This window comes from Lontra canadensis, unplaced genomic scaffold (assembly GCF_010015895.1).
Source record: "Lontra canadensis isolate GAN:19392208 unplaced genomic scaffold, GSC_riverotter_1.0 scaffold2, whole genome shotgun sequence".
Classification (NCBI taxonomy): Eukaryota; Metazoa; Chordata; class Mammalia; order Carnivora; family Mustelidae; genus Lontra; species Lontra canadensis.
Window position 1 is genome coordinate 27,422,808 of NW_022630996.1, and position 17,234 is coordinate 27,440,041.

At 39.0% G+C, this 17,234-nt stretch overlaps 1 protein-coding gene and 1 long non-coding RNA gene across 2 annotated transcripts in view; one reads left to right on the forward strand and one right to left on the reverse strand.

Moving 5' to 3' along the window:
- The window catches only part of LOC116875462, a 32,109-nt gene extending 31,540 nt beyond the window's left edge, over positions 1-569 (forward strand). Inside the window, exon 4 of the long non-coding RNA XR_004384197.1 lies at positions 504-569. This is a non-coding gene — a long non-coding RNA (uncharacterized LOC116875462). The remainder of the gene's footprint in view (positions 1-503) is intronic.
- Positions 1-17,234, reverse strand: part of MDFIC (MyoD family inhibitor domain containing) — an 87,186-nt gene that overhangs the window by 33,082 nt on the left and 36,870 nt on the right. The window contains exon 4 of the mRNA XM_032871003.1: positions 988-1,263. Within this exon, the coding sequence (XP_032726894.1) occupies positions 988-1,263 (276 nt within the window). The remainder of the gene's footprint in view (positions 1-987; positions 1,264-17,234) is intronic.

A 17,234-nucleotide genomic window follows, 5' to 3' on the forward strand; every position in this document is an offset into this window, starting at 1 on the left:
AGATACATCTACATCTATATTTAGAAAACAGATTTGAGTTTTTGGATCCCAAGAACTGCTAAAGGAGAGGAAAGAGGAAAAAGAGAGGAACACGGATAGGCTGGCAGAAATCTGGGACCTTATACATGGTAGGGGGACTATTCTTTTTACAAAATATCCGCATATAATATGGCAAGCTAGTTTTATAAAAGAAGTCTGTGGGTTATAAACCCACTGTCATCAGATGGGTTCGTGTCATAATAGAGAAAACCTTTCTCAGGTTCATAGTATTTAGCCTTTGACCTGGCCAAGGGCAGGATGGAGCAGAACTGAAGACATAAGAATTAGCTCCTGAGAGGTCAGAGAATACCCCTGTACCTCCATGGGAGGAGCTAAAGGCCAGAGCAGAGCGAGTGGGGAATGGTGGGGGGGTTGGTTGTGGAAGCCCTGATGGCTGGAAGATACTAGCATGGCCCACTCTCTGGCAAGAACATGACAACCACCAAATCCCTTTCTCATTTTAGTGCTGCGTATTTAAGAACTCATTTGCACATACTGTATGGAGCACTGGGTGTGGTGCATAAACAGTGAATTTTGGAACACTGAAATAAAATAAAAGAACTCATGTGCAAGATGAACATGCAAGCAGGTCATCTCTCTGAACCACAGAATAATAAAATGAAGCAGAGACAGAGAAAACACATGCATCCACCACCAGTATGTTGCCTTCATATTTTTAAACGTGGTATGAAAAACAGTAAGTATATCAGTTCTATTTAAAGTAAGGACTCCTCACTCTAGAAGACAATAATCTTTAAAGCAGGATGTCAGCTGCTGGCACTTCCTTTCCTAGCCTGTGTTTCCCTTTGGAGTGGTTGCATTTTACCAAAATTCCAGTTTGTCTGAAATATAGGCAGGAGTCTTGGTTCATGTTTGCTTGATCAAGTAGTTATTGGTGAATAGGATTTTCATCCGGTCAAATAAAATAAGCATATATCTCCAACTTACCTTCAGGTGAAGAGCCTGTCTTTTGGGAGAAGACAGCATTTACTTTACTCTTCTTACTGATATCGCTGTTTACAGACAAGCTGGACTGAATTTTTCTATGCATTTTGTGAGAAACAGGTGCTGAAAGTCTTCGATTCTCTGCAGATACATGCTTGGCCCCGTGGTGAATTCCATTTCCATTGCTCAGACTTGTGTGGCCGTTCTTTATCTTGCTGGTTTCTTCCTCAGTTGGTTCCTGTGAGCACGCTGGAAGCTGAGGCAAGCGCTGGGGTTGGGCTAAACAACAGGAAAAGTTGGTCCAGTTAAAAAAGAAATATTTGAAAAATCATCAAAATAGATTCGGAACAGATTCCCCCCCCCCCTCCCCTGCCGCTCCGGGCTTTGCCCACGGTTCTACAAAATGGAGAGGAAAAAAAAGGAAAAATACTAATAAACATGGACATTGAGGAAACATAATAAGTAAAAAGGTTAGTGGGGCAGGGTCATCAAAAGTGACTTTATACAAGGCCTATGAAAATAGTGGGAAAGACTGCTTTGTTTTTTAAGAAAATTTAAGTTGGGATTTATAGGCCTGTGCCCCTGGGGCAAATAATACATTATATGTTAATAAAAATAATTAAAAAAAAAGAAAATTTAAGTTGGAAATCTGAAAAAGTTATTACACACTCATTAGACAGCAAGTGTTTGTTTTTCTATGTACCAGGTCCCTCTCTTTTGGTGCTAGAAACATGGCAATATTATCTCAATAACCCTGATACTGGGATAAAATATTTAATCATCTTTTGAGAAAAAAGGAAAAAAGCAATGAATCCAAGTATCATAACTAGACAATATAGAAAGAAATAGTTTTCTTTTCAATTTCATTTTACTTTAATGTTTTAAAAAAGTTTTATTTATTGAAGTAATCTCTACACCCGGTGTGGGGCTCCAACTCATGACCCCAAGATCAGGAGTTGCATGTTCTTCTAACTGAGCCAGCCAGGCACTGTTTCTATCTCATTTTGAATCCTGGAGAAAACATTCCCTATATTTATTTTTTAATTTGGTATAAAAAATAAACCATTTATGAAAAGTTGGAAGTAGAATCTGATAAAACACATCTGCCAAAATTAAATGTCAGCACTTAAGAAATGCTCCCATTCAGGTCAGGACCAAGAAAAAGTGGCTCAGCTTCATCCCTCTTATTCGACATTACACTGGAGGCACTGGTGAAAGCAATATAACATGAAAAAGAAATAATAGGTCTGGAAAAAATATTTTTGAGATGCATCCCTAATTTGAATGTTCTAGGGGAAATTTTAGGAGACTACAAACCCTGAAACACTAAGAATTTAACAAGATATATACAAGATCAACCACATTAAAATCAACAAAGTTCCTCTATGCCAACAGCTAATATACAAGAAAAAATGAACCCTTTACAATATCAAAAAAATAAAAATAAAATAAAGGGAAAAGCCCCTCCCAAAGCTCCCATTAAGTATCTAAGAATTAAGCTAGGAAAAAAAAAATGGGGAGATTCTTGGCAAAAAATCACAGAACAATACTGAAGGACATAAAACAAAATCCTACTAAGTGTAGAGTAAATATTCATTCCCCCCAATTTATTTGTTCAGTGTAATTCCCATAAAATTTCCAACAGACTTTTACATGGAACTTGAGAAGCTGATCCAAAAATTTATAAGGAAAAGTAACCAAGAATCGCTAAAGCCATTTTAAGGAAGTAAAAGAGGGTTGCAGCACCTGACTTACTACACAGTCTTCTTAAGAAACTCCAGCAACTAAAGCCATGTATTATGGGTCCAGCACAAATAACCAGCGGAAAAAGAAGAGAGCACTCCAAATATGTATGTGTTTGCACATCTAAGTGCATATATACCTTATGGCGATAAATTACAGGTGCATGAAATGCCTATATATGAAAAGCAAAACACTTCAGATTGAAGAAAAAATATGAGAGGTGCCTGGGTGGCACAGTTGGTTAAGCATGGGACTCTTGGCTTCAAGCTCATGCCATGATCCCAGCTCTCTAGCATGCATGCTCGCTCTCACATAAATAAAATCATTAAAAAGAACAGAAGAGACTTACCACCATGATACTAAGGAAGGACAAATTTGATTCTTTGGACAGTGACTCGTAAAGAAGCAGGATGACTGATAGGGAAAAACTGTACTCTAAGATGGCTGACCAGACCAGCAAGGGAATTCCAGTCCCGTCTCAAAGCCCTTCCAGGTTCTTCTTTCCTACTCCGATTCCGGCATGCGTCAAAAGTACCAAGTATGGGGAAGTAGAAGGGTATAAATCCCCCTCCCTGCTTGTGCTCAGGGCTCAGACCTTTGGAGAACCTCCTCCTCTGAGCCGCAGGTGTTAATAAATAAACCTCCGATCCTCCAAAGTCTCCGAGGGCCGTTTGGTTCTTCCACCAGGATCCAGTCCGGGTTCTGCAACACGACTATTCATCATTTGTGCTGCCTGGAACTTCTGAACACCCTCACAGATTTTCTGGTCAATACCTCTATCCCATTCCTCTGCTCTTCTGCAGTTAGGGGGCAGATATGTGACCTAAGCTCCACCAAGCACAAGGATGACTTACAGACCAGCAGTGGCCATTGCAAGACCCCAGCCACGACAGGGACGTGGAACTCTCAGCACAAACGATACAGAAGGCGTTTGTTGGTCTTGGCAGTGGGGTGCAGTGTCTGATATTCACTCCCTAGCGGACCATGGGCTGATGGTGCAGCAGTGGGGTTGTCAACAGAGAAGCCCCACTGAATGGATGGGAATGATCTTGGCTTTGGAACTCCTGGGAGGGTCCGTGTGCTGGCAGCAAAAGGCAAGCTGAGGACGAAGCACAAGCTGACACCCTGCAACATTTCCACCCACTGCCCCCACTCCTGGGTGTCCCCATCCCTCCAGGTAGCTCTCAACTGTCTTAATATTGATGCCTTACTGGAGGGGAAAATCAACCTTAACTTGACAATGCAAGGCCTCCAGTATCTTGTAGGCCCTCCTTAGCATAAGAAAGTTCTTTTGAAAACCTCCCTTCTTCCCTACCCCTAACTCCCGAGTATGTAACCAGATACTCCTCACAACAACCCCCCAGCCCCACCCCGTGCTGCAGCTCTTTCTGCCCTCAGGTCCTGTCCCTGTGCTTTAATAAAACCACCTTTTTGCACCAGAGGTCTCAAGAATTCTTTCTGGGCCGTTGGCTCTGTACCCCACCCCACCAAACCTCACCAATTCCAAAACTACATCACTAGTAAGTTTTTTTCCATTTAAATTAGCCACAGTGAATTCGAGTTTTTGCAGCTAAAGAGCCCTGATTCCTCTCTCTCCCAAATGTTATTTGTTTATACTGGTTAAGAAATGAGGTTATTAAAATCAACATTTACATTGATTGAGTGGCCCCTAAGCAAAGCTATCAATCATAGTGCTTCAGCAAAAACAACAGAAAGAACAAAAACTATACCATTCCTTGCCAAAATTTTACTATTTTACAATTTCCTGTAATTTCAAAACCAAAACCTGCTATTTTAATTAGTCTTTTTTTCCATTTATGATTATGAGCAGTTATGAAATGTAAATTAAATCTGAATACTAAGAACTCAATTTAGAAAAAGTGCTGCATGCAAAGTTTAAGAATTATACACGGCATTGACAATGTCTAAAAGGACCTAATTATCTGTGATCTGGGGATTAGCCAAAACGGAATATATTTTTGACAAAGAAGATAGTTTGCATTTGAGTAGGTTTTTAGCACATTGTTTACTTCCATTTTTATTCACATATCCTATGTCTCTTGAAGAAAAACATCTTTAACATATCAAAACATTCTACTCATGATTGTGCCTATTTCAATTTTAAAGACATTCATTTCTTTATTTAACAAACAAAAGCATACTTTCCTACCAAATCTTGTTACCATTAATACTCGATTTATGAAACTTATGAACTCCTCATACAGTACAGTTTTTCGGTTCTTCAGCGATACTGGAGAATGATTATCTAAAAATTAAAATTTTGGGAAAACCACAAAGTAATGGTGTGAAAATATATCAAAATATTTTGGTTTTCTCCTTATTCTTGATGGAAAAAAAAAAAGGTTACTTCTCTGTTCAGCAGCTCTATGTGACCTTCTTATAACAAAATTGGACAAGGCATCTGCAAGAGGAGATCTATTTCTTATGGGTGTGCAATCATTTGATCTAGAGATTAATCTGCTGCTCCCCTAGCTTCTTTTATCAACTAGAATGACATCCTAATGACTGCTATTGAACATGGATAGTTATGCATATGTATTTAAAGGGATGCCAAAGAAGACAGTTAAACCTCATTTGGTGCTCTTTTCAGAGCATTTACCAGTAATCTCGCCAAATAAATGGAATGTTTTGGCCCACTTTTTCTCTGAAAAGAATATTTCAAGCAATCTGAGAGCTTGCTTAAATTGAAATGTCCAACTGACCCATGCTAAGTAGCCTTCTTATCAATCAAAAATGTCCTGTCATAGTCCTTATGGATAAATTTAAAATCCGAGATAAATTTAAAATTACCATGTCATAGTTAAACATTCTCAGTAAATAAAAATAAAGGTGGTAAAAGACAACTATGTCTTGCCACCAAATTCTCAAACTGACAGATCTGACCTTTTTCTACTATCAAAATTGACTATTTGCAAATTACCGGGTATGGCTGGCGTGGTATTCAAACATATCCTTAATGATTTATCTACATTTCAGTCTTCAAAATGATATCTATTTCTGTTGGCAGATAAATGATAGTACATTCGTTTTTGTTTCACTGTCACCTAATTATTTTTCCTATAGTTTGTATTACGGTCAGGTAACAACCGAGTATTATCTCTTTATGCCAGATCTTTAACATTAACACAATTTTGTAGTTTTATGATTTGTTCAGATACATGCAGTGTGTAAGTCAAATTAAAACTGGATAAACCCTAGATAGATTAGCTATCTTAACATTTATTTTAACTTCACTGCTAATTTTTCATGGGTGTGACTTGAATCTTATGGTAAAATTATAAGTAAAACCAAGTCGGAAACAGGGTTTTATTCTCAAGTAAAGAACAAAAACATCTCACTGATTAAACCCCAACTCCTTGGCTTTAAACAGATTTCTTCTCCTCATTGTGTAAAAGTTGTGTATGGCTTTAAAAAAAAAAAAAAGCACACTAATATGGGAACGACACAATGCTTCTTAAAACACAAGTGATGCCTAGGGACCCTCACTCTCCCTTTAATGATCCACTGCTCTCATTCAGCTGTCTTTCTTTTTTCAAATCTTTACATATGTGACAGCTCTCAAAAGTAGACCATAGACCATCTGGCATTTTCAGAGGTGTAACTTGTGCAAATTCAGCTCTATTGGGAGCGCACTGCTATCTTCTGCCTGCGTTATAAAGGGACAATAGAATGTAGAACTTATGAGTTGTTTTGAATTATTCATTTTTTTGCCTGTATATTCAAGAAATTTTACAAACTCTGCATTTTGTACTACATAATCACATGCGTTAAAGGTACAAAGAAACTTTTTGACACCTCTTTTCTACAGAAAGCTGGCATTTTGTTTGATATGTGAACATTCAGCATCTGTTCTATCATTCTAAACAGGATAGGTGCTTCTACAAAAGACCCCATTTTAAACTTACTCTATATGAGCAAAAAAATGGATTCTTGATATTCAGTAACGAATGCAATACACATCAAAATTTCAAATACCAGTTATATGAACATTCAGCATCTTCAAACCTGGATAGCATTGGTCACCCGCTTACCGTATGTGTAAAGAATTTTTTTTTTAAATCATTGCTCACACAATGCTGCATGATTGTAATTTTCATATCCGTGATGAATTGTTACAAACGTCTTAAGAAATACTGTGCTTTCCGGGTTCAAATGTTTTCAATCAGGAGGGAAACCAATAGAATTAAATCTAGTGATTTTCAATAAGAATAATAAATATGGGAGTAATGAGTCAATAGCATGAACTTCTTTTGATTAAAAAAAAAAAATCTGGGTGATATTGTAGCCAATAATAACTACACTCGAAACTGCAGCTGCGGAGTGGCAATATAAAGCAACATTTTGTTACAGCCTATAATCTATTAGTATGGGCAAGTCATCTTCAGTCCCTGGTCTTTTTCACAAATCATATTTAATAAAATTACAAAAGAATTCTCATACCACGCACCCAGTTTAAATGCTGGTTGTACACATACAAAGAAAATGTAAATGCTTAGAATTCACAATTGTAACAAAATTATCAAAATAGAATACTGCCCAGGGATGACTTGGTATGAACAGAACTTACTCTTCCCAGAGATAGTTAATGAAGCTTTTACCGGGTGAGTGGTCTTATGCTCCCCCATGGTCATTCTGAGACAAACATGCACGTGTGTGCACACACACACACTCAAATGGTAGAGATTATATATATGAGTAACACAGGGTTTTATTATAAATATGTATAACATGCATCTAGACAGAATAATAGCTTTAAAAATCACTTCAAGATGCACTCGTGATAAAACTGTATTTACCTGTCATAATGTAAATTAAGGCTAAAATCAAGTGAAATAAGTGCACTAATGGCCAACTCTGTTCCTCAGCTTGATGCAAGCCTTCCGTGGTGTACCCTAGAGACACCCTGTACCCTAATACTCCCACAGTCTGGGAGCACCTGGTGTTTTCTACCTGTTTCCTCAATTCCCCTCCAATGGCATATCTGAAAATTACTATTTCTCTCTTGAGCCTCTGAACTTTTTCAACAGCTAGTACATTTTCATTTTATTTAATGTATATATTAACATGGGGAAATGTTATTTGGGAACATTGATCACTTTGAGAATCCCATTCAAATTCCATCTACCCACATGACTTGGAATGCACAGAGGGGAGGAGACTGTCTTATTACGAAAGCATTTTTAACAGTAATTCATCAGTAATCAGTGACAGGGGTTGCAAAGACTTCTTCCCAAACAAAAGGATAAAACTTTCAAAGTTGTCTGGAGAATCCATCCTTTTCTTCATTTGGTAAACAACATTAAGAGAGTACTTAAACATCTTTCAGCAGAACCTGAAAGAGGAAGGACTCCTAGCTTTTCCCCAGATTCACGCTCCCCATTGTCCTGGGCTCCTGGCTAACCCACTTCCCCAGTCCTCCTGGTGGTTCAGCTCAGCCATGTATCCATGTTCACTCTGAAAGAATGAGAGCAGAAATTATTTCTGCCACTTCCAGGCCTAGGCCTCAGCCTGGGGTGTGTCCTCTATACTTTGTTTCTTGTATTTGCCAACAACCCAGCTTTGACCACAGCAGAGGGAAGATCTTAGGCTGGAGAAACCAAATGGAAGGAACGTACAGGACAGCAGGGAGGAAAGCCTCTCACTGACCTGGAATGCTCATCCTATACTGTTTCCTAAGATATAAACTTTTATTTAGCCATGGGATTAATGCCAGGACTCGCTATTATAAAACACTAATACAGCTTCTATCAAGTCCTATGAACAACGATGCACATTATATATACTTACACGTGAACTGCCCCTTGCCCAAAGGACCCAAAAGATGCCACATTTCACTAGAAAGCAAGAGTACATTATTAGCAGCAGAAAGACCACTGCCACATCCACAGCCTGTGATGAATCTCAGAAGATAGTAGACAAGTCTTATAATGCAGAAGCAGATTATTACTGAAGGATAAGCATGTATCACGCAGTTCTGTAGGGAAAGGACCCCAGGATTTCTCTGCCATTCGAAGACAATTTGTATCTTCACCACGGCTGGTGGGAAATCTAGTCGAGTGACCAATCATCTGCTTTGGTCAGGACTAAGAGAAGTGCTGGGATGCAGAACTTTTAGTTTTAAAACCAGGACATTTCTAGGTGAATCAGGACTTGGTCTCCTCTCTATCAGGGGCAATTTGTGCACAACTGCTACTGTTTTCCTTCAAAAGATACCAGCATCAGGAGATGGAGGGATGGGCACAGGCTTTGAGGGAGACCCACTAGGGTTTGAATTCTGGAGTCAGTATTTCCCAGTTCTGTGAACTTGAGAAAGTCACTCCATTCCCCTGGGCATTAGGACCTTCACTGGCAAAATGAGAAAAAGTGACGGGTCCCTCTTGACAGGTTTAACACTTCCCAGTTTCATACCATTGTTTTTCTCTTCCCTACAAAATTTTCCTATCATTTCTTTCTGATTTACTATTAGGCTTTTATTTTTTCTTCCATTACTAGGGGTTTTTGTTCCCCCCTATAAATCAAAACAAAACCTTTTTAGAAATAAACAGATCTGAAAAGAATACACAAACGTTATCTTTCATTTTTCAGAAAAATAACGACTTCATTGAAAAATATACTAAAATATAAGGATTATGAAGGAAAATAATCAGCATTTTAAGATTTGCATGTTTTACTGAAAAGTCCCCAGCAGTAAACCAAAGAACAACAAAACATTTTCTATATTCCCTCCAAGTGTAGCCTTTCTTGAATGTTTGTTTCTAACCACAAACGGATGACAAACTTGGCCTGACTTTATGCCCACTCTTGCACATCAGTTTCTAGTAACTTACATGGATAATATGAGCCCACCGCTCCTGCATTTGAGAACAGAGTATGTTTCAGTTTAAGTTAGCAGGCTTCCTTATGGATTGTTATCTACAAGCTTTATTTATATATTACAAGATCATATTGTCTTCCAATATAATCCCATAGTGAAGATGGGATCTCTGCTATGGTATCCCTTTGTTCTCAGGCTCAACAGGTATTTCCATCATTTGATCAACTGATAAAGTGACATCTGCTTATAATTATTTATAACTGTATCAAAATTATCTAAATAAATGCATATGTACTTATATTTTATAGAAAATAAATAGCCTAAGCAGTGTTTTTTGGATGACAGGAAAACATATGAATAAAAAGCACAAAGTCACAGTCTTCCAAAAGTCTATTTTACATACTGAAATTTTACGGTTTTTTGTTTTATTTTGTTTTCAGTTATAAAAGACATTTCTCAGGTTTTTTAAAAAAAGCAATTAGTGGGCAGGCAAGCAGAAGCCTGAAAAGTCCTAGTTAAGTTTTAACAAAAAGCTTTCCTCAGGATTCTTAGAATAGGCAAGAGAAGCATCAGATAGCAATGACTCATATTTCAATCTTTAGACCATAAGTTAAACATTTCTTTGACCTTGCTGGCGTTTCACCCTGGGTTTATAGGAAAAGATTTTAAAAATTATTAATACTTGTTTTTGTAAGTATTCACTTTAAAAGCACCTGACTATCAGAATGGGATAGGACACATTCACACGTCCTTAACAGGTCAGAAATATTTTTTTTTTAAGATTTCATTTATTTATTTGACGGACAGAGATCACAAGTAGGCAGAGAGAGAGAGAGAGGGAGAAGCAGGCTCCCCGCTGAGCAGAGAGCCCGATGTGAGGCTCCATCCCAGGACCCTGAGATCATGACCTGAGTGGAAGGCAGAGGCTTATTAACCCACTGAGCCACCAGGCACCCCAGGTCAGAAATATTTAACAACATCAAACAACATATACTGCAGTAAAATTAGTGCTGGTAACAATTAAGGAAAGTACACACCAAAAACCCCAAGTATCTGAAACTTCGGAATTCATCCTGGAACTTTACATGCTGATTACAGCTTTCAAGGACCACAAAGCATGGCAGACCCCCCATGAAGAAGCACGCAGCACTCTAGGGTTTCAACTTAAGATACACACTGACACACTTGGACGGATGGAGAACTGCTTTCTGACATAGGTCCTAGACCCGTCCCTGCTAAAGGGGTCCCTTTAGCCTTCCCCCATGGGATAAGGGCTCTCCAGTCAAGCAAGGATACAAGTTAAAAAAAACAAAAAACAAAACAAAACAAAAAAACTTGAAACCGAGAGCTCTGATCAAATAGAAAAACCTGCATAGAAAGTAAACTGTTAAAATGTACAACCACCTAAGTAAAGCCAAGAATGGAGAAGATGAGAATCAATACTTCCTACCATAGAAAATCAGGTGGCCGAGGAGTTAGTTAAAAGAAGCGGCCACCAGTTCCTGGAACACGGATCACGTGGGTACTAAGGCTGGAGCTTTGGGGTACTCTGCAGAGAAACTTATATACTGGTATGTTGGACACCTGAGGGCTTTCAGCAGCTGCTACAAGAAAACAACAAACTCCATTCTAACCGGTGATGATAAAAGCCAACTAACTGGGGGGGAAAAATAGAGAGCGCTACCCTTACCTGCAAGCAACACAAAGCTAGCAACACACAAATAAACTTGGCTAACGTGTAAATCCAAAGAGGTGCCCCCCTCTGCAAAGACCAATTTCACAAGCCTTCCTTGCCTGAGCGCAAGTCCTGGTGATCAGAGCAAGGACTGGATTTTGGCCTCCACTTGCCTCTGTGCAATTCAAGGCATACAACCCCAAGCAGCAGCCCTAGTGGCCAGGGAGGTGAGACCATCGACGTTCAGATGGTCAGATATGGTAACTGAATTTCAGCAGCCCAATTACAGGTTCAGTCAAAATCCAGCAAGCCGATCAGGTAGACTCGAAGTGCTGAACAACGGAACAGGGAGAGGCGTGAGAACCGGGAAGCCTGAAACTGCAGACTCTGCCGGGTGCCTCCCGCACTCACTGCCCGTCAGTCGTTCACACAACTCTGTCACAGGGGATACAGGCTGCGGAAGCAGCAGCCTCTGGGCCAAGCCTCACCACCCAAAGAAGTAATGCTCGTGACAGCAAGCTACTACATGGAGACAGAGGGAGACCAGAGCTCAAAAACGGAAGTGGCAAGTCAAGGGACCAGAGTCAGAGATCATTATTCAGCACTTCTGATGCCAGTTACCAGAACACCAAGTCTTCCCCCCACCCATCTCCCAAGAAAGGGTACTGATAAGCAATGAACGAAGATGTTAAAGAAATTATGTTTTAGAATAAATCTCTAGCTTAGCAAATAAGGGCTTGTGACAGTTCCACCTTAAGCAATATCTGAATCTAAGTCCTTATTAACAACAAGAAGAGAAGTGCTAAGGCCCCTATAAGGGGAGAAGCCCTTCTCCGTTCCGGCCATGGAGTAAGTACATTTCCACCCAACAGGGGAAATCTTAGCCGAGAATCCCGGAGTAAGTACATCCGCTGACAGGAGAACCCAGGCCAAGGTCAAGGGAGAAGCTCAATGAAGAGATGGTTCTGTACTATTCCTAACCTGAGGCATATGGATAGTCCCCAGACCAGTACCGTACTTGAAAGTTGACAATGCAGCTATCCCATACTCCCTTCACCATCATACAGCCAGGAGTATGATAAAACATAAGTTGCAAGATCATGAGGAGCTAACTCCAAATTTGACTGAGGTCACATTTCTGAACCATCTCAACGGAGGCATAAACATCACCCAGAGGTCTTCGGAACAATGACATGACACCAGCTCTAGATGCATCATCTGAACGTGACTTCGATTTGTCTCCCATTAGGGAGAGGCAGAGTACACATGTTTGTTCAAAGGATAACTGGGTCTCATTAAGAATATTGTGAAATCATATGCATGGAAACAAAAAGCACCTGTGTGTCCACACACAAGTAAATGCGTGGGGTCAAGCAAGGACTGGACCATAGCAGACACCTAACCTTGATCCATCCCATATCATCCACTTTCTTCTGGTGTCAGCATAGCTGTTTGTGAGAGCAGGACCTCAATTTACTAACAAGAACCCTTCAAAAAATAAAGCACTTTTAGTTTCCCATGTTTTATACACAGAGCTTAACACCGGGCATTCACTGACTTGCCTTTGATTATACAGCAAGTGCCTTAAAGACAAGATTCCGTCTTCTTAGAGTTCCATCAACCTTATCAGGCACTACCCGCTGACAAAGAACCTTGTACAATGTTCAGCACCCAGTGGACACCCAGTGAAAATTAACTGATGATGATGAATTATACTAGCTTTTAAGCTGTCACTTGATCCCAGTATATAACAACCTTTCTGAATAAATCAAGCAACAGTTTGGTATTCAATACCATTATAAACTTCATCCTTCACCTTCACGAGTCTAGGGAATTGCTGTAAAAGCATAATATGAGGATGGTGGAGCTACAGCAAGGATTCGAGAAATTCTCTCTGCTGTAACAAGGGAATTAAAGATTTAGTTACAGATATCATACAACGTGTAGGGAAATGCATCAAAAATACTAGTTAAGTGACCTTCTTGAAAACAGCATTAAAAACTCAGTAAAAATTATCTGACTAAAAGTTTCCCCCCCACCCTTTAATAAAAGTAAATCCAACCTAATGTATAAGTAAAACTGGTATCTTCTTTGAGGTTAGAGCAGTAGAAATGCAAATTCCAGGCCGAAGACAGGGAATCTGGTGGAGGAAACAATGCACTGCTAACCGAACGTTTAAAAAGAAATTTATTTCTGGTAGCTTATACAAGGTAAATCAGAAAAAAAGTAAATTCCACTGTTATTCCCCCGAGCTTTAATATAGGTCATAACCCTCAAAGTTCACTGGTGAGTATTTGTTATTGGGATAGCTTTTCACTCTTCAATAAATTCCTTTAAGATATGGTCCGAGAAGAGGAAACCTTTGTGTTTTAGTTCTAAGAACATCCCATTATAGATGATGCTCTGACATAATTTAAAGATTTAGGACTCCAAGCAAAGTGCTCAGAATTGACTCTAAGGCTGGGATTGTCACAGTGATCATGTCAAACCCCTACAGGAGATCCTGGAGAGCTTCCTCCCTAAGGAAGTAGTGAACAAGCTGCTTACCCCACATAACTGAAAACAACCTTCAAAAAAAAAAAAAAAAATAGGGCAATGAAGTATATATGAATTTTAAATTCTTTCTTAACTTGTGAACCACAGATCACATAACACAATGGAAACGTTTAACACAACGGAAAGGATGACATAAACACAATGGAAAGGTTTCCATATGTAAACGCATAAGCAAAAATAACATGATTTTCTCATTCTCATTTTGTCTTCTCTGAGGATGAAATCTCAGCCCCGCTCCCCACCCTCTTACGGGGCTACTTTACATTTTTGAAGACTGACTTGGAGAATGTGAATTTTAGTTTCTTGTCTTTATCAATGTATCAAGGTGATTTTTAACCTCTATGGGAATAAAATTGTTACCCAAACATAAGCCCCAAGAAATGGCTTCCATACAGAGGAAGCAATTTATTAACCACATTTAAAGATAGACACAATGGAGACCATTTATAAAAAGTTTTCTTCCTCTGATTTTGCCATTTAAACCCACTAAATCCATCAAGGTGCCTCTGGTGACAAAACTAACTTAAATGTATTATAAAATATTTGTTAAGTATACTATAGTGCCAGGCACTGTTCCAGGCATAGGAGAGATTACAAAATTTACATATACCTTACCCTCACAAAGCTTACAAATATTTATTATCTTGCATGACAAGAAATCCCAAGATAGGGCAGCTCTACTAATATTAATTTCCCAGGTTCTGTATTTTCACCGCCATCCTCGGCATGTAACTTTCCCATCAGACTCTTGCCTCATAGTCACAAGACTCTCTGAAACACCACCAGCCATCACATCCAGAGATGATGACAGCCCTTGAAAAAAAGACATGCTCTTTCCTACTGTCCCTTTAAGAATATAGAGAAGAAAATCTTCTCCTCCAGGAGATGTCCCTCAGGTTTCGTTGGTGCACACTGGGTCCACCAAACTAAAATGAAAGCTTCCTTCTCTCCCCACAGATCAACACTTGCTGAAAGGTTTGCCCCCTCTACCCAACTCTATGAATGCTTCTCTATAGAAAGAAACCTGTCATTCATTCATTCATATAGTCATTTAATGAGCATTTACTAAGCGTTGCATTCAAGTGCCAAGTCCTTCTGACAACGTGCTCCAGCACCTGGAACAGGGGTCACTTAGAAAAACAAATGAAGGAGTGACAGAAACAACAACGTTCATTCTACAGCTCCTAATTTCAATTATTCAAGTAAAACCTTAATAATTACATATTTCTTACCTTGAAAAGTAAATAAGGAAAACGTAAGCATAACAGCTGCCTTTTCCCATACCTCCCTGATATAATTTGACTTCTACTTATTCCAGACACCAATCCTCTGGCCCTGTAACAACTAGCCCACATGCACGGTGTTATTTATAATATGCCAGACATTAATAGTTCAGATGAAATGGGAAAAATGAGAACGTCTAATGTACTTGTCACCACAGACCTCATATTAATCTCATTAACATTTAGAAGAATGTTGCTCTGTCTTCCAATAGTAGATAAAAACCCATAAATAATCACTGGAGTTGGTAAAAACCACCACCAACAGATGTTAACACTTGAAGACAAAGAGTGGGAAGTGCCCATCACATATAAAATTATGTTTTCTTTATGTGTTATGCCTTCTTTTACCAAATACTTTAGTGGCATTTCCACAAAAACCTGAAGGGGAAGAATCCTCACCAAGAGGAGTAATAGGGTTTCAGGCCGGCCTAACAACAGAGCAAAGTTCTGAGGCAGAACAGGGCTCACAGCATTTCCTGCCCGGCCGTTGAACCAGTGTGTCTAGATAATACTCCCACGGTCCTTTGGACCATATACTTACGGCCTAATTCAAATTATAAACATTAACAAATACATTAGAAAAATCACAGAATGTGCTTCCATCAACAATTCCTGGTAATATTCTCCCAGATACTATGTTTCTTCACCCTATAAGCCATTACTATAATAAATGATTCACTTATAAGACCACTCTCAGTAAAACCGACCAGAAGAAGTTCACTTACATGCTTTACTGTGAATCAAGATATTCCCAGTAAAAGACTTCTTAGGAAATTACAAAAAGGGGCCATCAACAGTGTATGTAAAATACAACCACAATTTGGAATATTAGGAAACATTTATAAAAATCTTATCCTTTAATCACTTTCCAAGAAAGAAACACATACATCCATTTCTCGAAAATGTACAAATCTATTTATATTGAAATTGTTCCGGGGCTAGAGAGAGTAGCAGGACTCATTCGATGTTCTTTAATAGAAAAGTGAATGGTTGTGCAAGAGTCTTGCTACTATTCCTATGAATCTGCTCAGATTTTAGATAAGAGACTATCACTGTGATTTATACTTACCTTCCTATTCTATTCCAATTTCCCAAATCCGATTCCTTTACTAAAAATACAATTCTTTAGCTGTAGCTCTCAATCTTTTTCCAACTCCATAGGGCTTATTTGAGCAACACACATCCTTTAGTAGTATCTTATGTGGGTTCAAAAAACAAAGTTCTCCAATGACTCTCCTATCTCCTGGTTTGCGTGCAGCACCAGAGAATCCTAATTCTAATACAGGAGCCACAGATAGGTAGAATGCAGACCAAGAGCAAATTTTTATCATGAAGGCAAACAAAATGGGCAACTAGGGACACCTGGGTGGCTCAGTGGGTTAAAGCCTCTGCCTTCGTCTCAGGTCATGATCCCGGGGTCATGGGATCGAGCCCCTCATCGGGCTCTCTGCTCAGCGGGGAACCTGTTTCCCTTCCTCTCTCTCTGCCTGCCTCTCTGCCTACTTGTGATCTCTGTCTGTCAAATGAATAAAATCTTTAAAAAAACAAAACAAAACGAGCAACTGGACAGTCAGTAGATTAATTTTATCTACCTGAGGTCTTAAAAATTCCCCTCATATTCTAGCACTTATTTTCTATTAGTCTTTCAAAGACAAATGTCATATGATTTCACTCATACATGGAATTTAAGAAACACAACAAATAAGTAAAGAGATAAAAAGAGAGAAAGACCTGAAGGCAAACCAAGAAATAAAGTCTTCACTACAGAGAACAAAGTGATGGCTACCACAGAGGAGATGGGGGGATGGGTTAAAAAGATGATGGGGATGAAAGAGGGCACTTGTGACGAACGTTGGGTGTTGTAAGGAAGCAGTGATTCACTATATTGCACACCTGAAACTAGTACTACACTGTATGTTAATTAACTAGAATTTAAATAAAAACATACACACACACACACACACACACTTTCAAATCCCACATTGTAGTTTAAAAACTCCACGTGGCAACTATATATTCTCATGGATAATCAAAGACCATTTTCAATAATTTTAGTTCTGTTTCTGCCACTATCTTCTTGGGTCACTTTAGATGACTTGTTTACCCCTTCATGCTCAATTTGCCAGCTGAAACAAAGCAAAACAAAAACTCACAAAGG